Source organism: Panthera pardus, unplaced genomic scaffold, assembly GCF_024362965.1.
Source record: "Panthera pardus isolate Hobbes unplaced genomic scaffold, ASM2436296v1 HiC_scaffold_17, whole genome shotgun sequence".
Lineage (NCBI taxonomy): Eukaryota > Metazoa > Chordata > Mammalia > Carnivora > Felidae > Panthera > Panthera pardus.
Genome location: NW_026526732.1, coordinates 53,348,790 through 53,367,491, shown reverse-complemented (window position 1 = coordinate 53,367,491; position 18,702 = coordinate 53,348,790). Strand labels below are relative to the sequence as shown.

Here is an 18,702-nt window from a genome sequence, read left to right as displayed (position 1 = left end):
AAAAAAAGGAGAAAGTAATGGTCCTTTACATGGTTGGGACATTGGGACGTTGATGTTCTTTTTGGAAAGTAGCTTAAAAAGAAAATTGTCTGAAACGTCCTGATGTATTGCAGTCACTTCTTATAAACTCATCAGTAGTGTGTTTATCTTGATGTTTATCTTAAGTGATGTACACAAGTCTGGCACACTGTTCTACCGTGAGCTTCTCTCAGGAGAGCTGGTAACTGGTGATCAGTGTGTGCAGTTTATTAACACAAAGAACACAAGTTATTTTATGTTCATCGTAACATACGTTCAACTTAGCACCTAGGCTGTGAGACAAGGGGCAGAGTGAGGCCTGGTGTTCAAGTTAAAGGATCACATTAAAGGGGTTCCTGGCTGGCTCAGTCAGTGGACGATCTGACTCTTGATCTCAGGGTTGTGAGTTCAAGCCCCATGTTTTAAGTAGAGATTACTTAAAAATGTTTTTCTAAAAAAATTAGAAGAAAATAAAGGATGACATTAACAAGTCCACACTGAAGAGCATGGACTGTGAAGACTGGGCCTCATAATAGGAAAATAATCAAACCTTCTTAGAGCTACCTGGTGCTGCACAGAAAACTGGGAGATAGTGAAGTAAGAGAAGCTTTAATTGATGCTGCAGGATACTTAAACTACAACAGAAATCGTGATATAATGATCACTGAGGAATTTATTGTTTTGGGTTCTTTACTCCTTTCTATACCTTTCTAAAACTTTCCTTTAAATTCTAGTATTAGAAGTATGCTGTTCACACAGAAAGCTTAAGAATGATTGGTTATCAAAATCAGTGCTTTCCATCCCGTGTCCAACATCTTTAAAAAAATGAGGTGGTAGCAAAGAAAGAAAATATCAGAATATATTACATGCAGTAAGACTAAGTATTCTATTGTGAAATGGTTGTTAATTGTAAATAAATATGTAAGTCATAATGTACAGTCCTGACGTATGTATCTTTTAGGTCAGTCAAGAGTTTGAAAATCATAGATATAAATTGTTCTTGAATTTGCCTCTGCTATTGTTTTTTTAAAAAAATTTTTTTTAATGTTTATTTTTGATGGAGAGAGAGAGAGAGAGAGAGAGAGAGAGCGAGCATGAGTGGGGGAGGGGCAGAGAGAGAGGGAGACACAGAATCCAAAGCAGGGTCCAGGCTCTGAGCTGTCAGCACAGAGCCCAATGAAGGGTTTGAACTCAAGCACAGCAAGATCATGACCTGAGCCAAAGTCAGACGCTCAACCGAATGAGCCACCCAGGCGCCCCCTCTGCTATTCTTTAGTGCAAAGACTACACATTCCAAAATATAATATCTAGTGTAGTAGGGCACTTTCTTATGTATTTGCTGTATTTACTTTCAAACTTCAGACTGCTTTTTGCTTTTACTTGTAGCTTTTGGGCCACTTTTGTTTCCTTGTCTAAACCAATTTACAATTAATAGGGTTCGAGTGTGGATTAACTAATCATAGGCCAGACCTCAAGAAAAGTAACACAGTCTTGACATTAGATTGAAAAAAGCCCTAAAACACCCAAATAGAGATTTGCTAAATCCACTAAATCCAACTAAAACCTGTGCAGAGGAAGGAACTGCCAAGTGCCTGGGCAGCCGGCAGCCCTAAGCCTCTTTGGAAAGAAGGGCATTAAATAAGAGAATTCATCGTCTGACATGAGTTTGTGCTCAGAAAACCTGGAAAAGAGTGAGGAGGAAGAGGATCGAGAAATCTCTCAGGCTTCTCATGTCTGGAAGTAGCTCAATATTGGCTTTGAAGGCCCAGAAGGCCGTTGGCATTCTCCTCCCCTCGAGGCCCTGGTTAGCTTGTGGGTGGGGAGGTCCAGGTTTGCCTACAGGAGCTGGGAGTGCCTCAAAGGGAGTGCCTTGCTGAAGTGTTTGTGTCTGTCCAGAACTTATCTCTGAGCGGTGCGGCTGTCCTCTTGGTTGGAGGAGAGGTGGGGGAGGTCCAAACTGGGATTGCGGGCTGCCTTATCTTACTCAGGGTACTGACACTAACACCAACAGTGCCAAGGTACAAAGGATATATGAAGATACACAGTGCAGACAATTTGATGTAAACAGTAATGAAGCATTTGATAATGGGATTTTAATTGGCCCTATTAAAAAGTTTGCAAGTTATGTAAGTAGCAATATTTGTGGTCATTTAAGGGCTTGGTGGTTACCACTTACCATGTCTGCTTCAGCCACAGACCTAGAAAGTGGAAGAGCCAGTCTTCTGACCCGCAGGCCAATCCATTTTCCTAAAATCCTTCACATACGGGGTGTGAGGCCCAATATAAACAAGCAAAATATTGGCACAGAACGCTTAGTGGCCATTTATCTTCCTATTTGGGTTGGATAGACTTTCAGTGTTTACAGAATTCAGGGTGCCCTTGGAATAAGAAGCAAATTAAGGTTGTAATTTTTTTTTTTTTTTTTTTACTAGTGCTTTTCTACATTATACGTGGACTCACTTGGGATTCTAATACTACTTCACTACTTCAGATTCTCAAAGTCTCCCACTTTTCACTGTTATTGGTGAGAGCATAGGGGCCTTTACAAAGAAGTACACTGAGGCTGCTTTAAAGCCAGCAAAATTGATTTTCAAATCAAGTGTCAAATTCAACTGTGTTACTTTCCGAAAAGATTTCCTGACTCCTTTTAGATCTGTCAACCACTGAAGTAATTCACTTTTCTAATGTGCAGATAAGGAATATCTATTAATATTTTGTTTCTCCTGAGAAACTGTGATCTGACTTTTGGATGTGGATATAAACACTTGGGGATTAGTTGAAATAAGAGTTCAACTTAATCCAGGATTTTTTTTTTCTTTTGAGAAGATTATTGTCCTTTTTATAGTGAAGAACTACTTTTAAACTTTTTTTTTTAATTTTTAAATTTATTTATTTATTTTGAAAGAGAGAGTGAGTGGGGGACGGCAAGAGGGAGAGCATGAATCTTCAGCAGGCTCCACAACCAGTGTGGAGCCCAACTCTGGGCTCGATCTCACAAACCGGAATGTCATGATCTGAGCCGAAATCAAGAGTTGGGCACTGGACCACGCAGGTGCCCCAAGAATTACTCCTATAAAAAACAAATGTAACCCCCAAATCATATCTGTGTCACATTGAGATTAGAGATGACCCAGGATGAATTTAACTTATGCCATCAAAATTTAAACTTTAACCAGTAGGATTACATGCCAAAATAATTGCTGTAATTTTAATTTTTTGGGTGCAGATGAAGAACTAGCACTGGATGGCAGTTTTGATCAAGACCTAAAAAACTATCACAAACTCCAGTGGGAAACAGAATTCAAACCTGTGGCCCAGCAGCTCCTGAACCGAATTCAGAGTCATCATACCTTCCTGGAACCACTGCCTATTCCTTCTTTCTAACATGATGTAGATTAACAACAGAAGCAAGAAGTCAGGCCTCCTTCATTCTTACGGAGTGGTAACATGCATGAACATTTGTTTTTCAGTATGGACAAATAGTGAAAGTTTTTCAGATACTGATTTTAGTGAGTAGTCTAAGTATCTTAGAAGAAATAGGCATTTCTTCTCATTAGGTAGGTATTATGGAAAAATGAATATAAATGTGCTCTCTGCTATGAGAAATGTAAGATGAAAATATATTCACAGTTTTTCAAAGTACATGACTACTTCTTCTGTATTAAATACTTCGGTTCCAGTCTTAAAATCTGGATTTAACAACTTTGGAATTTAAGTGTTTGTCAGTTCAGTAAGTGAACCGTGCAATGAAGACTCCTAGATTTTGTATCTGGGCAGAATGGTGATCAACACTGTGAGGAACACATCACTACATAACCGTCTGTACTAATTCTTTGTCCTCTAATAATAATTTTCTGGTCAGGTACCAGTATTTTTCTTGTTTTCATGTTAAGAGTGGGAGTAAGCAGAAAAATTTAGAGACACCTGCTTTGGGCAATCTACTCTATTAAATAAGTAAAATAGATGAAAAAGGGAGTATTTTACCTCTTTCTTTTCATTTGAAATAAAATGACTAGACCACACAGTCCTTCTAGTTGTAACTCTCTGTGATTAGGGAGGTGATAGAACATCCTCAAAAGGGTATAGGCTTAGGTAAATGGCAGATCTCAGCTTGAATCCTAGCTATCTCCTGTGTGGACCTTGAGCAAGCAACTTAATTTCTTTAACCTCAACTGTAAAATGGGAATAGTAAAATAGGAATGTTTTATTCTAGTGCAGTTTGGGAAAATAACAAAAACATTAAATGGGCAAGTTGCCTAGCACAGTGTCTGATGTGTAAGTAGGTGCTCAATAAATTATAGAATGGTGATGGTAATTTTTTAGTTTACTATTCTTTGCAGGGTAAGTTTGGCCTTTGAAAAAATGATAAAAACCAAAGAAATTGAGATGAGTATTGTATATTAGCCAAATGAAGATTTGGAAATAAAAGCAGATGCACTACTCTGCTTGGAGAAAAGCTGTTACGAATGGCTCATCTCTCACCCTACAAAATACCAAGACTAATGGGAAGAGGGCATGTACTCCAGACTGGATGGGCTCTCAAAGACCATTAGAATATAATATCTAAATTTTCGGGAATAAATAGACTTTCCAAGGGCCCTTCTAGTCTGGGCCTAGTCTCTGACAAGGGCTCAGCAAAATCCCCTAGGGACACTTATTGTATACCTTATTGTATAGTCTGAGGGGCTGATCTCTCAAAACCATTTAAGGGTCTAAGTCTTTTTTTTTTTTTTTTTTTTTAATCCATAGCAGGGCATATATTCTACTTTCACTGAAAAAGATCAAACTATTTCTCCCCCCAAAACAGCCCCCTCAGTATTTATAACTAATATAATAACTTATGGTGGAATACCATTATTCCTATTCTCCATATAAACTCTTCACCCTCACACTCATGTGCAAGCTGGACCTTTTGGAACCACCTATCTGCCTTCCCCTTCACTTTTTAAAAATATTTTTTTAGGGATCTCTATACTGTACATGAAGCTCAAAATCACAGCCCTGATATCAAGAGTCACATGCTCTACTGACTGAGCCAGGCACCCTTGTTTTTTTTTTTTTTTTTTTTAAGTGATTAAAAAAACCACATAAAATTTACCATACTATTTTTAAGTGTACAGTTTAGTAGTGTTAGTTATATTCACATTGCTCTGCAAAAGAGCTCTAGAACTTTTTCATCTTGCAAAACTAAAACTATATTCATTAAAAAAAAAATCCCCATTTCCTCTTCCCCCCAGCTCCTAGCAACCACCCTTCTACTTTCTGTTTCTATGAATTTGATTAGATACCTCACCTAAGTGGAATCATATGATACTTGTCTTTTTGTACTGGCTTATTTAACTTAGCATAATGTCCTCAAAGTTGATTCTTGTTGAAGCATGTGACAGGATGTTCTTCCTTTTTAAAGCTGAATAATATTTCCTTGTATGTATATGCCACATTTTGTTTATCCAGTCATCCATCAGTGGACATTTGGGTTGCTTGTACCGCATAGCTATTGTGAATAATTCTGCTGTGAACATGGTGTGTAAATAGCTCTTTGAGATCCTCCTCCTTTCAACTCTTTTGGGTATATACCCAGAAGTGGAATTACTGGATCGTATAGTAGTTCTATTTTTAATTTGGGGGGAATGTCTATAATGTTTTCCATTGAGGCTCCACCATTTTACATTACCACCAACAGTGCACAAAGGTTCAAATTTCTTCATATCTTTGCCAATGCTTGTGATTTGTTTTTTATAGTAATCATCATAATGGGTGTAAAGTGATAATGTCATTGTGGTTTTTATTTGCATTTCTCTAATAGTGATGTTGAGTGTATTTTCATCTGTTTGTTGACTGTTTATATATCATTCCTGGATTAATGTCCATTCAAGTCCTTTGCCCATTTTTTAGTCGGTCTGTTTGGGTTTTTTGTTGTTGAGTTGAAGGAGTTCTTTATATATTCTGGTTATTAATCCCTTATCAAGTATATGATTTGCAAATATTTTCCCTCCTTCCATAGGTTGTCTTTTCACTGTTGATTGTGCCTTTTGACGCACAGAAGTTTTTTGTTTGTTTTTATGTATGCCTGTCATGGGGCTCAAACTCATGACCCCAAAATTAAGAGTCACATGTTCTACTGACTGAACAAGCCAGGTGCCCCATTGATACACAGAAGTTTTTAAGTTTGATGTAGTTCCATTGGTCTGTTGTTTCTTTTGCCTTTGCTTTTGGTGTTATATCCAATAAATCATTGACAAACCCAATGCCCTGAAGCTTTTTCCCTATGTTTTCTCCTAGGAGTTTTATAGTTCTTATATGTAGGTATTTAATACATTTAATTAATTTTTGTGTATGGTATAAAGTAAGGGTCCAACTTCATTCTCTTGCATGTGGATATCTAGTTTTCTGAGCACCATTTATTAAAGTGATTGTCTTTTCCTCATTGAACAGTCCTGGCACGCTTGTGCTTAATTTGACCATACACATGAGGGTTTATTTCTGGGCTCTCTGTTCTATTCCATTGCTCTGTATGTCTGTCTTTATGTCAGTACCACACTGCTTTGATTACTATAGCTTTGTAATGTATTTTTAAATCAGGACATGTGAGACCTCCAACTTTTTTTTTTTTAATGGAAGTATAGTTGACCTACAATATTATATTAGCTTCATGTGTACAACATAATGATTCAACAATTATTTACATTACAAAATGCTCACCAAAATAAATGTAGTTACCATCTGTCATCATACAAAGTTACTAATAACATCATTGACTATATTACCTATGTTGTACTTTTCATCCCCATAAGTTCTTTATAACTGGAGGTTTGTACCTCTTAATCCCTTTTACCTACCTTGCCCATACTCCCATGTCCTCATCTCTGGCAGTTGCCAGATTGTTCTCTGTATTTATTAGTCTGTTTCTGTTTTTTATTTGCTTGTTCACTTGTTTTTTAGATTCCACATATAAGTGAAATCATACAGTATTTGTCTTTCTCTGTCTGATTTATTTCACTTAGCATAATACCCTTTAGGTCCATCCATGTTGCTGCAAATAGCAAGATTTCATTTTTTTTTACTGCCCACTAATATTCCATTGTGTATATATACCACATCTTCTTTATTCATCTATCAGTGGATGCTTAGGTTGCTTCCATAACTTGGCTACTGTAAACAATGCTGCAATAAACATAGGGGTGCATATATCTTTTCAAATTAGTGTTTTCTTTTTCTTTGAGTAAATACCCAGTAGTGGAATTACTTGATTGTATGACATTTCTATTTTTAATTTTTTAAGGAACCTCTGTACTGCTTCACATAGTGACTGCACCAATTTACATTCCCCATAGTGCATGAGGGTCCCCTTTTCTCCCCATCTTTGCCAACACTTGTTAGTTCTCGTCCTTTTGATAATAGCCATTCTGTGTGGTATGAGGTGCTCATTGTTTTGATTTAGATTTTCCTGATTAGTGGTGTTGAGCATCTTTTCATGTGTCTGTTGGCCATTTGTGTGTCTTTGGAAAGATGTCTGTTCAGGTCCTCTGCCCATTATTAAATCAGATTCTTTGTGTTTTGTTTTTTGTTTGTTTGTTTGTTTGGTGTTGAGTTGTAGGAGTTCTTTATATATTTTGGATATTAACCCCTTACTGCACATAGCATTTGCAAGTGTCTTCCCCAATCAGTATGTTGTTTTATGTTCATGGTTTCCTTCACTGTGCAAAAGCTTTTTAGTTTGATATAGTCCAACAGTTTATTTTTGCTTTTGTTTCCCTTGCCTAAAGAGACCAATCCAGAAAAATACTACTAAGACTGACATCCATGAGTTTACTGCCTATATTTTCTTTTAGGAGTTTTATGGTTTCAGATTTTACATTTAGGTCTTTAATCTATTTTGAGTTTATTTTTGTGTATGGTGTAAGAAAGTGGTCCAGTTTTATTCTTTTGCATGTAGCTGTCCAGTTTTCACAACACCATTTATTGAAGAGACTGTCTTTTCCCCACTGTATATTCTTGCCTCCTTTGTCATGGGTTAATTGACCATATAAGTGTGGGTTTATTTCTGGGCTCTCTATTCTGTTCTGTTAGGATCTAAGTGTCTGTTTTTGTGCCAGTTCCACATTGTTTTGATTACTTTGTAGTGTAGTTTGAATCTGAGGTTGTGATACCTCTAGCTTTGTTCTTCTCAAGATTGATTTGGCTATTTGGGATCTTTTGTGGTTCCACAGAAATTTTAAGATTTTTTTCTTTTAGTTCTGTGAAAAATAATATTGTTATTTTGATAGAAATTGCATTGAATCTGTAGATTGCTTTGGTAATGTGGACATTCTAATAATATCTTTCCAGTTCATGAGCATGGTATGTCTTTCTATTTATTTGTACTGTCTTCAGTTTTTTTCATTAACATCTTATAGTTTTCAAGGTACATATCTTTCACCTAGGTATTTTATTCTTTTTGATGCAATTGTAAATAGGATTGTTTCTTAATTTCTCTTTCTGCTATTTTGTTATTAGTGTATAGTATTGCAACAGATTTCTGCATATTAATTTTGTATCTTGCAACTTTACTGAACTCATTTATTAGTTATATTAGGTTTTTGGTGAAGTCTTTAGGCTTTTCTATATATGGTATCATATCCTCTGAAAATAGTGATAGTTTTACTTTTTCCTTACCAATTTGGGTGCCTTTTATTTGTTGTCTGATTGCTGTGGCTAGAGACCTCCAGTACTATATTGAATGAAAGTGATGAAAGTGAACACCTTTGTCTTGTTCCTAGTCTTGGAGGAAAAGGTTTCAATTTTTCACCATTGAGTATGTTAGCTGTGGGTTTGTCATATATGGCTTTTAATATCTTGAGGGATGTTCCCTCTACACCCTCTTTATTGAGCGTTTTTAATCATGAACAGGTGTTGAATTTTGTCAGATGCTTTTTATGCAGCTACTGAGATGATTGTATATATATTTTTTTATCGTTCATTTTGTTAATATGGTGTGTCATGTTGACTGATTTGCAGATATTGAATATCCTTGCATCCCTGAAATAAATTCCACTTGATGGTGATAAGTGAGACTTTATAAATGTATTTTTGAATTCAGTTTGCCAAAATTTTGCTGAGGATATTTGCATTCATGTTCATCAGGGATATTGGTCTGTAATTTTATTTTTTTTGTAGTGTCTTTGTCTGGTTTTGGTATAAGGGTAATGCTGGCCTTATAGAATGATTCTGTGTCTCCCTCTCTCTGACCCTCCCCTGTTCATGCTCTTTCTCTCTCTCTCTTTCTCTCTCTCTCTCAAAAATAAACGTTAAAAAAAAAAAAATAAAAGCACTACATTTTTACCCCATGCACGTTTTACCCCATGTGTGTATATGATATCATGTTTTACATATTTTTATTTCATGTATCCTTAACTAATTTTTATAGATATAATTGTACAACTTTTTATCTTTTCCACCTATATGCTAGTTTTATAAGTGATTGATCTATATCTTTATATGTTTGCTTTTACTGGTGAATTTTTTTCTTCCACAATTTTCTAACTTCTAAGTATGACCTTTTCATTTCCATTTAAATGTGCCCTTCTGGGGTGCTTCAGGGGCTCAGTTCATTGACCATCCGACTTCAGCTCAGGTCATGATCTCACGGTTCATGGGTTTGAGACTTGCATGGGGCTCTGTGCTGACAGCTCAGAGCCTGGAGCCTACTTCAGAGTCTGTGTCTCCCTCTCTCTCTGCCCCTACCCTGTGCCCACTGTGTGTGTCTCTCTCTCAAAGATAAATAAACATTAAAAACAAAATCAAAATAAAATTTAAAAAAATTAAGATGTCCTTTTAACATTTCTTCTAATCTTTAGTGGTGATGAACTCTGACTTTTGTCTGGGAAACTCTATCTCTCCTTCAATTCTGAATGATAACCTCGCCAGGTGGAGTATTCTTGGCTGTAGGATTTTTTCCTTTCAGCACTGACTAGATCATGCCACTCACTCCCTTCTGGCCTGCGGAGTTTCTGTTGAAAAACCAGCTGATAGCCTTATGGGATTTCCCTTATAACTATTTTCTTTTCTCTTGCTGCTTTTAAGATTCTCTCCTTATCTTTAATTTTTGACATTTTAATTTTTATATGTCCTGGTATGGACCTCCTTGGGTTCAACTTGTTTGAGGTGCTCTGTGATTCTTAGACTTGGATGTCTGCCTCCTTCCTCATGTTGGGGAAGTTTTCAGCTATTATTTCTTCAAACAAGTTTTCTGTTCCTTTATTTCCTCTCTTCTCCTTCTGGGACCCCTATAATGCAAATGTTATTATTTTTGATGTTGTTGCAGAGTTGCCTTAGCATATCCTCATTTAAAAAATTTTTTTTCTTCTTGCTGTTCAGCACGGATGCTTTCCATTACTCTGTCTTCCAGATCACTGATCCGTTCTTCTCTATCCTTTAATCTGTTGATTTCCTCTAGGGTATTTTTCATTTCAGTTATTATATTCTTCAGCTCTGATTGGTTCTTTTTTTAATATTTTCTATCTCCTTGTTGAAGTTCTCACTGAGTTCATCTACTCTTGTCTTAAATCTGTTAAGTATCTTTATGACCATTCCTTTGATTTCTTTATCAGATAGATTGCTTACCTCCATTTTGCTTAGTTCTTTTTCTGAGCTTTTTGTCTTATTCTTTTACTTAGAACATATTCGTCTGTGTCCTCATTTTGTCTAACTCTCTGTGTTTGTTTCTATGTATTAGGTAGGTTAGCTACATCTCCTGGTCTTGAAAAGAGTGACCTTATGTAGACAGTGAGTGTCCTGTGGGGCACAGTAGCACAATCCTCCCTGGTCACCAGAAGCAGGTGCTCTTGGGTGTCCCCTGTGTGGGCTGCATGTGCCCTCCCATTATGACACAACTGCTGTGTGCACACTGGTGGGCAGGGTTGGTTCCCGGGGTGGGTGACTACAATGACTGGCATAACTATTACAGGTGCACTGGTGGACAGACCTCCCCCCACCAGAGTGACTGGCTGCTGACTGGCATGACCATTGTGAGCATGCTGGTGGGTGAGGCTCTCCAATTTCTTAGGGAAGGATTTGCTTTGGAAGGGTACCAGTCTTGCCAGGGCTGCCTACGGGGTTTGGGGGGGCACTAGTGACTCTGGGGGGATGCTGGTCCCAACTCAGGTGTGGTGGGACAGGAGCTAATTTCGGAGGGGTGCCTACTTGAGGTGGGTCCTCAGAGAAACTCCAGGGCACCATGAGCAGTGCTAGCAAGGCAGATGGAAAACAATAGAACTGGCTCCTCCCAGCTTCTGGCCAGCTAGGCTGAAGGTAGGCAAGAAAAATGGTGCCAATTTGCATTTCTGTTCCTGGAGAAAGCTCCTACATATGCCTGCCTCTCTGGCACATACCATAAAATTAGTTAATCTCCTTCATGCATAATCCAAGCAATTTTAAACTGCTGTTTTTGTGCTGGATTTTAGAAAGAGTGATATAGCACTGGCCCTTTAAGAGCCAAGTCTCTGTTTCCTATAGCCTTCCAGCTCTCCTGGAGTTAAGCCTCACTGATTTTCAAATCCATTTGTTATGAGTGCTTGTTTCCTTAGTGCAAGTCTTCAGGGCCAGGATGTCCAGTGTGGGGCTTAGTCTGTTTACTCTTCAGGGAGGACATCTGCACCTGTGATATCCCTCCTGCTATGGATGGCTGTCTTGGAGGTTTCATTCCTGACCACGTCTCTTCTCCTACCTTTCTCACTGTGGTTTCTTCTTTATGTGTTTAAGTGTCACAGATGTATTCTGCCATTCTTCATGTTGTTTTGAGGGTGAGTTGCATTATATGTAGCTATTGCCATGATACGTCCACGGGAGGAGGTAAGATCAAGACCCCTTCACTCTGCCATCTTCCTGGAATAAACCTACTTTGTTCTTTCTCAAGAGTGTTTTGGCTTTTGGGGGTCTTCTGAGACTTCATATGAATTTTAGGATGGATTTCTCTATTCTTGCAAAAAATGGCATTTTTGAAAAGATTACATTAAATCTGTAGATTTAACAATATCCTGAAGTCTTTCAATCCAAGAACACAAGATGTCTTTCCACTTATTTGTGTCTTCTTTAATTTCTCACAGAAGTTTAATTGTAGTTTTCCATGTACAAATCTTTCATCTTGGTGAAACTTCTATTTATTCTTTTCGATGCTATTGTAATGGAACTGTTTTCTTAATTTCCTTTTCAGATTGTTCATTTTTAGTGTATAAAAATGCAATGGATTTTTGCGTGTTGATTTTGTATCTTGCAACTTTGCTGAATTTACTAGTTCTAATAGGTGTGTGTGTGTGTGTGTGTGCGTGTGATCTCTAGGGTTTCCTGCATATAAGATCATGTCACTTACAAACAGATAATTTGACTCTTCCTTTCCAATTTGAATACCGTTTCTTTTTCTTAACTAATGGTCCTGGCTAGGACTTTGAAAACAATGTTGAATAGAAGTGAAAGTAGGGATCCTTGTCGTATTCCTGATCTTATAAGAAAAGTTTCAGTCTTTTCATTGAATGTGATGTTAGTTATAGGCCTTTCACATATGGGCTTTATTATATTCAGATAGTTTCCTACTAATTCTACTTTGTTGAGTGTTTTTAATCATGAAAGGGTGTTAAATTTGTAAAATGATTTTTCTGAATTAAGATAATCTTTTTTTTTTTTGGTCCTTCCTTCATTCTGTTAATGTGGTGGATTGCATTGATCATTTGTTGTGTGTTGAACCATCCTTGCATTCCAGGAAGAAATCCTATTTCACACTTTTGATGTGCTGTTGAATTTTTTTTGCTAGATTTTGTTCAGGATTTTTGCATCAGTATTCATCAGGGATATTGGTCTATAGTTCTCTGTAATGTCTTTTTTTTTTTTTTTAATTCCAGTTAGTTAACATACAATGTTATATTAGTTTCAGGTGTACATAGCGATTCAGCATTTCTATACATCACCCAATTCTCATCAAGGAAGTGCACTCCTTAATCCCCATCACCTATTTAACTCATCTGCCTACCCATCTCCCTTCTGGTTTGTTCTCTATAATTAAGAGTCTGTTTCTTTTCTTTCTTTTTTTTTAAATTTTTTATTTTTTTAAATATACATCCAAATTAGTTAGCATGTAGTGCAACAATGATTTCAGGAGTAGATTCCTTACTGCCCCTTACCCATTTAGCCCATCCCCCCTCCCACAACTCTTCCAGTAACCCTCAGTTTGTTCTCCATATTTGTGAGTCTCTTCTGTTTTGTCCCCCTCCCTGTTTTTATATTATTTTTGTTTCCCTTCCCTTATGTTCATCTGTTTTGTCTCTTGAAGTCCTCATATGAATGAAGTCATATGATTTTTGTCTTTCTTTGACTAATTTCACTTAACAGAATACCCTCCAGTTCCATCCACATAGTTTCAAATGGCAAGATTTCATTATTTTTGATTGCCAAGTAATACTCCATTGTGTGTATGTGTGTGTGTGTGTGTGTGTGTGTGTGTATCTATATATATATATATATGTATATATATATATATATGTCACATACATATATGTATATATGTGTATATATATATATATATCACTTCTTCTTTATCCATTCATCCATTGATGGACATTTGGGCTCTTTCCATACTTTGGCTATTGTTGATAGTGCTGCTATAAACATGGGGGTGCATATGTCTCTTCAAAACAGCACACCTGTATCACCTGAATAAATGCCTACTAGTGCAATTGCTAAGTTGTAAGGTAGTTCTATTTTTAGTTTTCTGAGGAACCTCCATACTGTTTTCCAGAGTAGCTGCGGCAGCTTGCATTCCCACCAACAATGCAAAAGAGATCCTCTTTCTCCGCATCCTCACCAGCATCTGTTGTTACCTGAGTTGTTAATGTTAGACATTCTGACTGGTGTAAGGTGGTATCTCATTGTGGTTTTGATTTGTATTTCGCTGATGATGAGTGATGTTGAGCATTTTTTCATGTCGGTTGGCCATCTGGATGTCTGCTTTGGAGAAGTGTCTATTCATGTCTTTTGCCCATTTCTTCACTGGATTATTTGGGGGGGGGGGTTTGGGTGTTGAGTTTGATAAGTTCTTTATAGATTTTAGATACTAACCCTTTATCTGATATGTCATTTGCAAATATCTTCTCCCATTCTGTCAGTTGCCTTTTAGTTTTGCTGATTGTTTCCTTCACTGTGTAGAAGCTTTTTATTTTGATGAGGTCCCAGTAGTTCATTTTTGCTTTTGTTTCCCTTGCCTCTGGAGACATGTTGAGTAAGAAGTTGCTGTGGCCAAGGCCAAAGAGGTTTTTGCCTGCTTTCTCCTCAAGGATTTTGATGGCTTCCTGTCTTACTTTTAGAACTTTCATTAATTTTAAGCTTATTTTTGTGTATGGTGTAAGAAAGTGGTCCAGGTTCATTCTTCTGCATGTCACTGTCCAGTTTTCCCAGCACCATTTGCTGAAGAGACTGTCTTTATTCCATTGTATATTCTTTCCTGGTTTGTCAAAGATTAATTGGCCATACGTTTGTGGGTCCATTTCTGGGTTCTCTATTCTATTCCATTGATCTGAGTGTCTGTTCTTATGCCAGTACCATACTGTCTTGATGATTACAGCTTTGTAGTATAGCTTGAAGTCCGGGATTGTGATGCCTCCTGATTTGGTTTTCTTTTTCAAGATTGCTTTGGCTATTCGGGGTATTTTCTGGTTCCATACAAATTTTAGGATTGTTTGTTCTAGCTCTGTGAAGAATGATGGTGTTATTTTGATAGGGATTGCATTGAATATGTAGATTGCTTTGGGTAGTATCAACATTTTAACAATATTCTTCCTATCCAGGAGCATGGAATTTTTTTCCATTTTTTCTTTTTTTTTTTTTTTTTGGTGTGTGTGTGTGTCTTCTTCAATTATTTCATAAGCTTTCTAGTTTTCAGTGTATAGATTTTTCACCTCTTTGGTTAGATTTATTCCTAGGTATTTTATGGGTTTTGGTGCAACTGTAAATGGGATCAATTCCTTGATTTCTCTTTCTGTCACTTCATTGTTGGTGTATAGGAATGCAACCGATTTCTGTGTGTTGATTTTATATCCTGCAACTTTGCTGAATTTATGAATCAATTATAGCAGTGTTTTGGTGGAATCTTTTGGGTTTTCCATATAGAGTATCATGTCATCTGCGAAGAGTGAAAGTTTGACCTCCTCCTGGCCGATTTGGATGCCTTTTATTTCTTTGTGTTGTCTGATTGCAGAGGCTAAGACTTCCAATACTATGTTGAATAACAGTGGTGAGAGTGGACATCCCTGTCTTGTTCCTGACCTTAGGGGGAAAGCTCTCAGTTTTTCCCCATGGAGGATGATATTAGCTGTGGGTCTTTCATATATGGCTTTTATGATCTTGAGGTATGCTCTATTCCTACTTTCTTGAGGGTTTTTATCAAGAAAGTATGCTGTATTTTGTCAAATGCTTTCTCTGCATCTATTGAGAGGATCATATGGTTCTTGTTCTTTCTTTTATTAACATGATGTATCATATTGATTGATTTGTGGATATTGAACCAGCCCTACATTCCAGGTATAAATCCCACTTTATCATGTTGAATAATTTTTTTAATGCATTGTTGGATCTGGTTAGGTAGTATCTTGTTGAGGACTTTTCATCCATGTTCATCAGGGAAATTGGTCTATAGTTCTCCTTTTTAGTGGGGTCTCTTGTCTGGTTTTGGAATCAAGGTAATGCTGGCTTCATAGAAAGAGTTTGGAAGTTTTCCTTCCATTTCTATTTTTTGGAACAGCTTTAAAAGAATAGGTGTTAACTCTTCCTTAAATGTTTGGTAGAATTCCCCTGGAAAGCCATCTGGCCCTGGACTCTTGTTTTTTGGGAGATTTTTTATTACTAATTCGATTTCCTTACTGGTTATTGGTCTGTTCAAATTTTCTATTTCTTCCTGTTTCAGTTTTGGTAGTGTATATGTTTCTAGGAATTTGTCCATTTCTTTCAGATTGTCCATTTTATTGGCATATAATTGCTCATAAGGAGTCTGTTTCTTGATTTGTCTCTCTCTCTCTCTCTGTTACTTTTTCTCTTTGCTTGTTTCATTTCTTAAATTCCACATGAGTGAAATCGTATTTTTCTTTCTGTGAACTGACTTATTGCACTCAGCATTATACTCTCTAGTTCCTCCATGTTGATGCAAATGTCACGATTTCATTCTTTTTTTTTTTTTTTTTTAATTTTTTTTTTTTTAACACTTATTTATTTTTGAGACAGAGAGAGAGCATGAACAGGGGAGGTCAGAGAGAGAGGGAGACACAGAATCTGAAACAGGCTCCGGGCTCCGAGCTGTCAGCACAGAGCCTGATGCGGGGCTCGAACTCATGGACCGCGAGATTGTGACCTGAGCCGAAGTCGGCTGCCCAACCGACTGAGCCACCCAGGCGCCCCAAGATTTCATTCTTTTTAATGGCCGAGTAATATTACATTGTGTGTGTGTGTGTGTGTGTGTGTGTGTGTGTGTGTATGTATGTATAAGTATATATATGTATATGTGTATATACATATATATGTATACACACACACACACACACCACATCTTTATCCACTCATCAGCCAGTGGACATTTGGGCTCTTTCCCTAATTTGGCTATTATAAAGCTGCTATAAATATACTGGTGCATGTATCCCTTTGAATTAGTGTTTTTGTATTCTTGGGGTAAATACTCAGTAGTATGATTGCTGGATTGTAGGGTAGTTCTATTTTTAACTTCTTGAGACGACTCCATACTGTTTCCTCAAGTGACTGCACCAGCTTGCATTCCCACCGACAGTGTAAGAGTGTTCCCCTTTCTCCACATCCTCACCAACACCTGTTATTTTTTTTATGTTGTTGATTTTAACTATTCTGACAGATGTGAGGTGATATCTCTTTGTAGTTTTGATTCCATTTCCCTGATGATAAGTGATGATGAGCACTTTTTCATGTGGCCATCTGGATGTCTTTGGAGAACTATCTGTTCATGTTTTCTGCCTATTTTTAAGTAGGATTATTTGTTTTCTGGGTGTTGAGTTGTAGAAGTACTTTATATATTTTGGATACTAACCCTTTATCAGATATGTCACTTGCAAATGTATTTTCCCATTCTGTAGGTTGCCTTTTAGTTTTGTTGATTGTTACCTTTGCTGTGCAGAAGTTTTTTATTTTGATATAATCCCAATAGTTTATTTTTGCTTTTGTTTCCCTTGCCTCAGGAGATGTACCAAAAAGAAGTTGCTACATCTAATGTCAAAGAAGTTACTACCTGTGTTCTTTCTCTAGGATTTTAATGGTTTCCTGTCTCACATTTAGGTCTTTAATCCATTTTAAATTTATTTTTGTGTATGGTGTAAGAAAGTGGTTCAGTGTCATTCTTTTGCATGTTGCTGTCCAGTTTTTCCAACACCATTTGTTGAAGAGACCACTTTTTTCCCATTGGATATTCTTTCCTGCTTTGTCGAAGATTTAATTGGCCATATAATTGTGGGTTTATTTCTGGATTTTTTGGCCTTTCCCATTGATCTATTTGTCTATTTTTGTGCACTGTATTTGCCACCAGCTTTGCTCTTCTTTTTCAAGATTGCTTTGGCTATTTGCGGTCTTTTGTGGTTCCATACAAATTTTAGGATTGTTTGTTCCAGTACTATGAAAAATGCTGTTAGTATTTTGATAGGGATTACATTAAATCTGTAGATTACTTTGGGTAGTATAGACATTTTAACAATACTTAACAATATAGATATTTTAACAATATTCTTCCAATCCATGAGCATGGAATGTCTTTCCATTTCTTTGTGTTATGTTCAATTTCTTTAATCAGTGTTTTATGGTTTGTAGAGTACAAGTCTTTCACCTCTTTGTTTAGATTTATTCCTAGGTATCTTATTATTTTTGGTGTAATTGTAAATGGGATTGTTTTCTTAATTTCTCTTTCTGCTGCTTTGTTATTGTTGTATAGAAATGTGATAGATTTCTGTTGATTGATTTTGTATCCTGCAACTTTACTGAATTTATCAGTTCTAGCAATTTTTTGGTGGAGTCTTTTGGGTTTTCTATATTAGTATCATGTCATCTACAAATAGTGAAAATTGTACTTCTTCCTTACCAATTTGGATGTCTTTTACTTCTTTTGTTGTCTGTTTGCTGTGGCTAATACTTCAATACTATGTTGAATGAAGTGGTGACAGTGGACATCCTTGTCTTGTTCTTGACCTTACGGAAAAGGCTCTCAGTTTTTCCTCATTTTTTAAAAAGTTTATTTTTGAGAGAGGGGTGGAGCAGAGAGAAAGGGAGAGAACCCTAAGCAGGATTCTTGTGCTGACAGCATGGAGCCTGATGCAGGGCTTGATCCTATGACCCTGGAATCATGACCTAGGCTGAAATCAAGAGTTGGACGTTTAACTGAACCACCCAGGTGCCTCTCAGTTTTTCCCCACTGAGGATGATGTTAGCTGTGGGTTTTCATGGATGGCCTTTATTGAGATATATTCCCTTTAAACCTACTTTGTTGAGGGTTTTTATCATGAAAGGATGTTGCACCTTGTAAAAATGTTTTTCCTGCGTTTGTTGAAATGATCATGTGGATCTTATCTTTTCCGTTATTGACGTGATATATTGCATTAATTTGCAAATATTGAATCATCTTTGCAACCCAGGAATAAATCCCACTTGATTGTGGTGAAT

General features: G+C 36.9%; 1 protein-coding gene across 2 annotated transcripts in view; it reads left to right on the top strand.

The window, feature by feature from the left end:
- ARMC2 (armadillo repeat containing 2) overlaps nucleotides 1-6,266 on the top strand; it is a 105,666-nt gene extending 99,400 nt beyond the window's left edge. For both annotated transcript variants that reach the window (XM_019443033.2, XM_019443034.2), the window contains one exon: nucleotides 3,245-6,266. In XM_019443033.2, the coding sequence (XP_019298578.2) occupies nucleotides 3,245-3,402 (158 nt within the window). In that variant the 3' untranslated portion in view covers nucleotides 3,403-6,266. The remainder of the gene's footprint in view (nucleotides 1-3,244) is intronic.
- The last annotated feature ends 12,436 nt before the right edge of the window (nucleotides 6,267-18,702 follow it).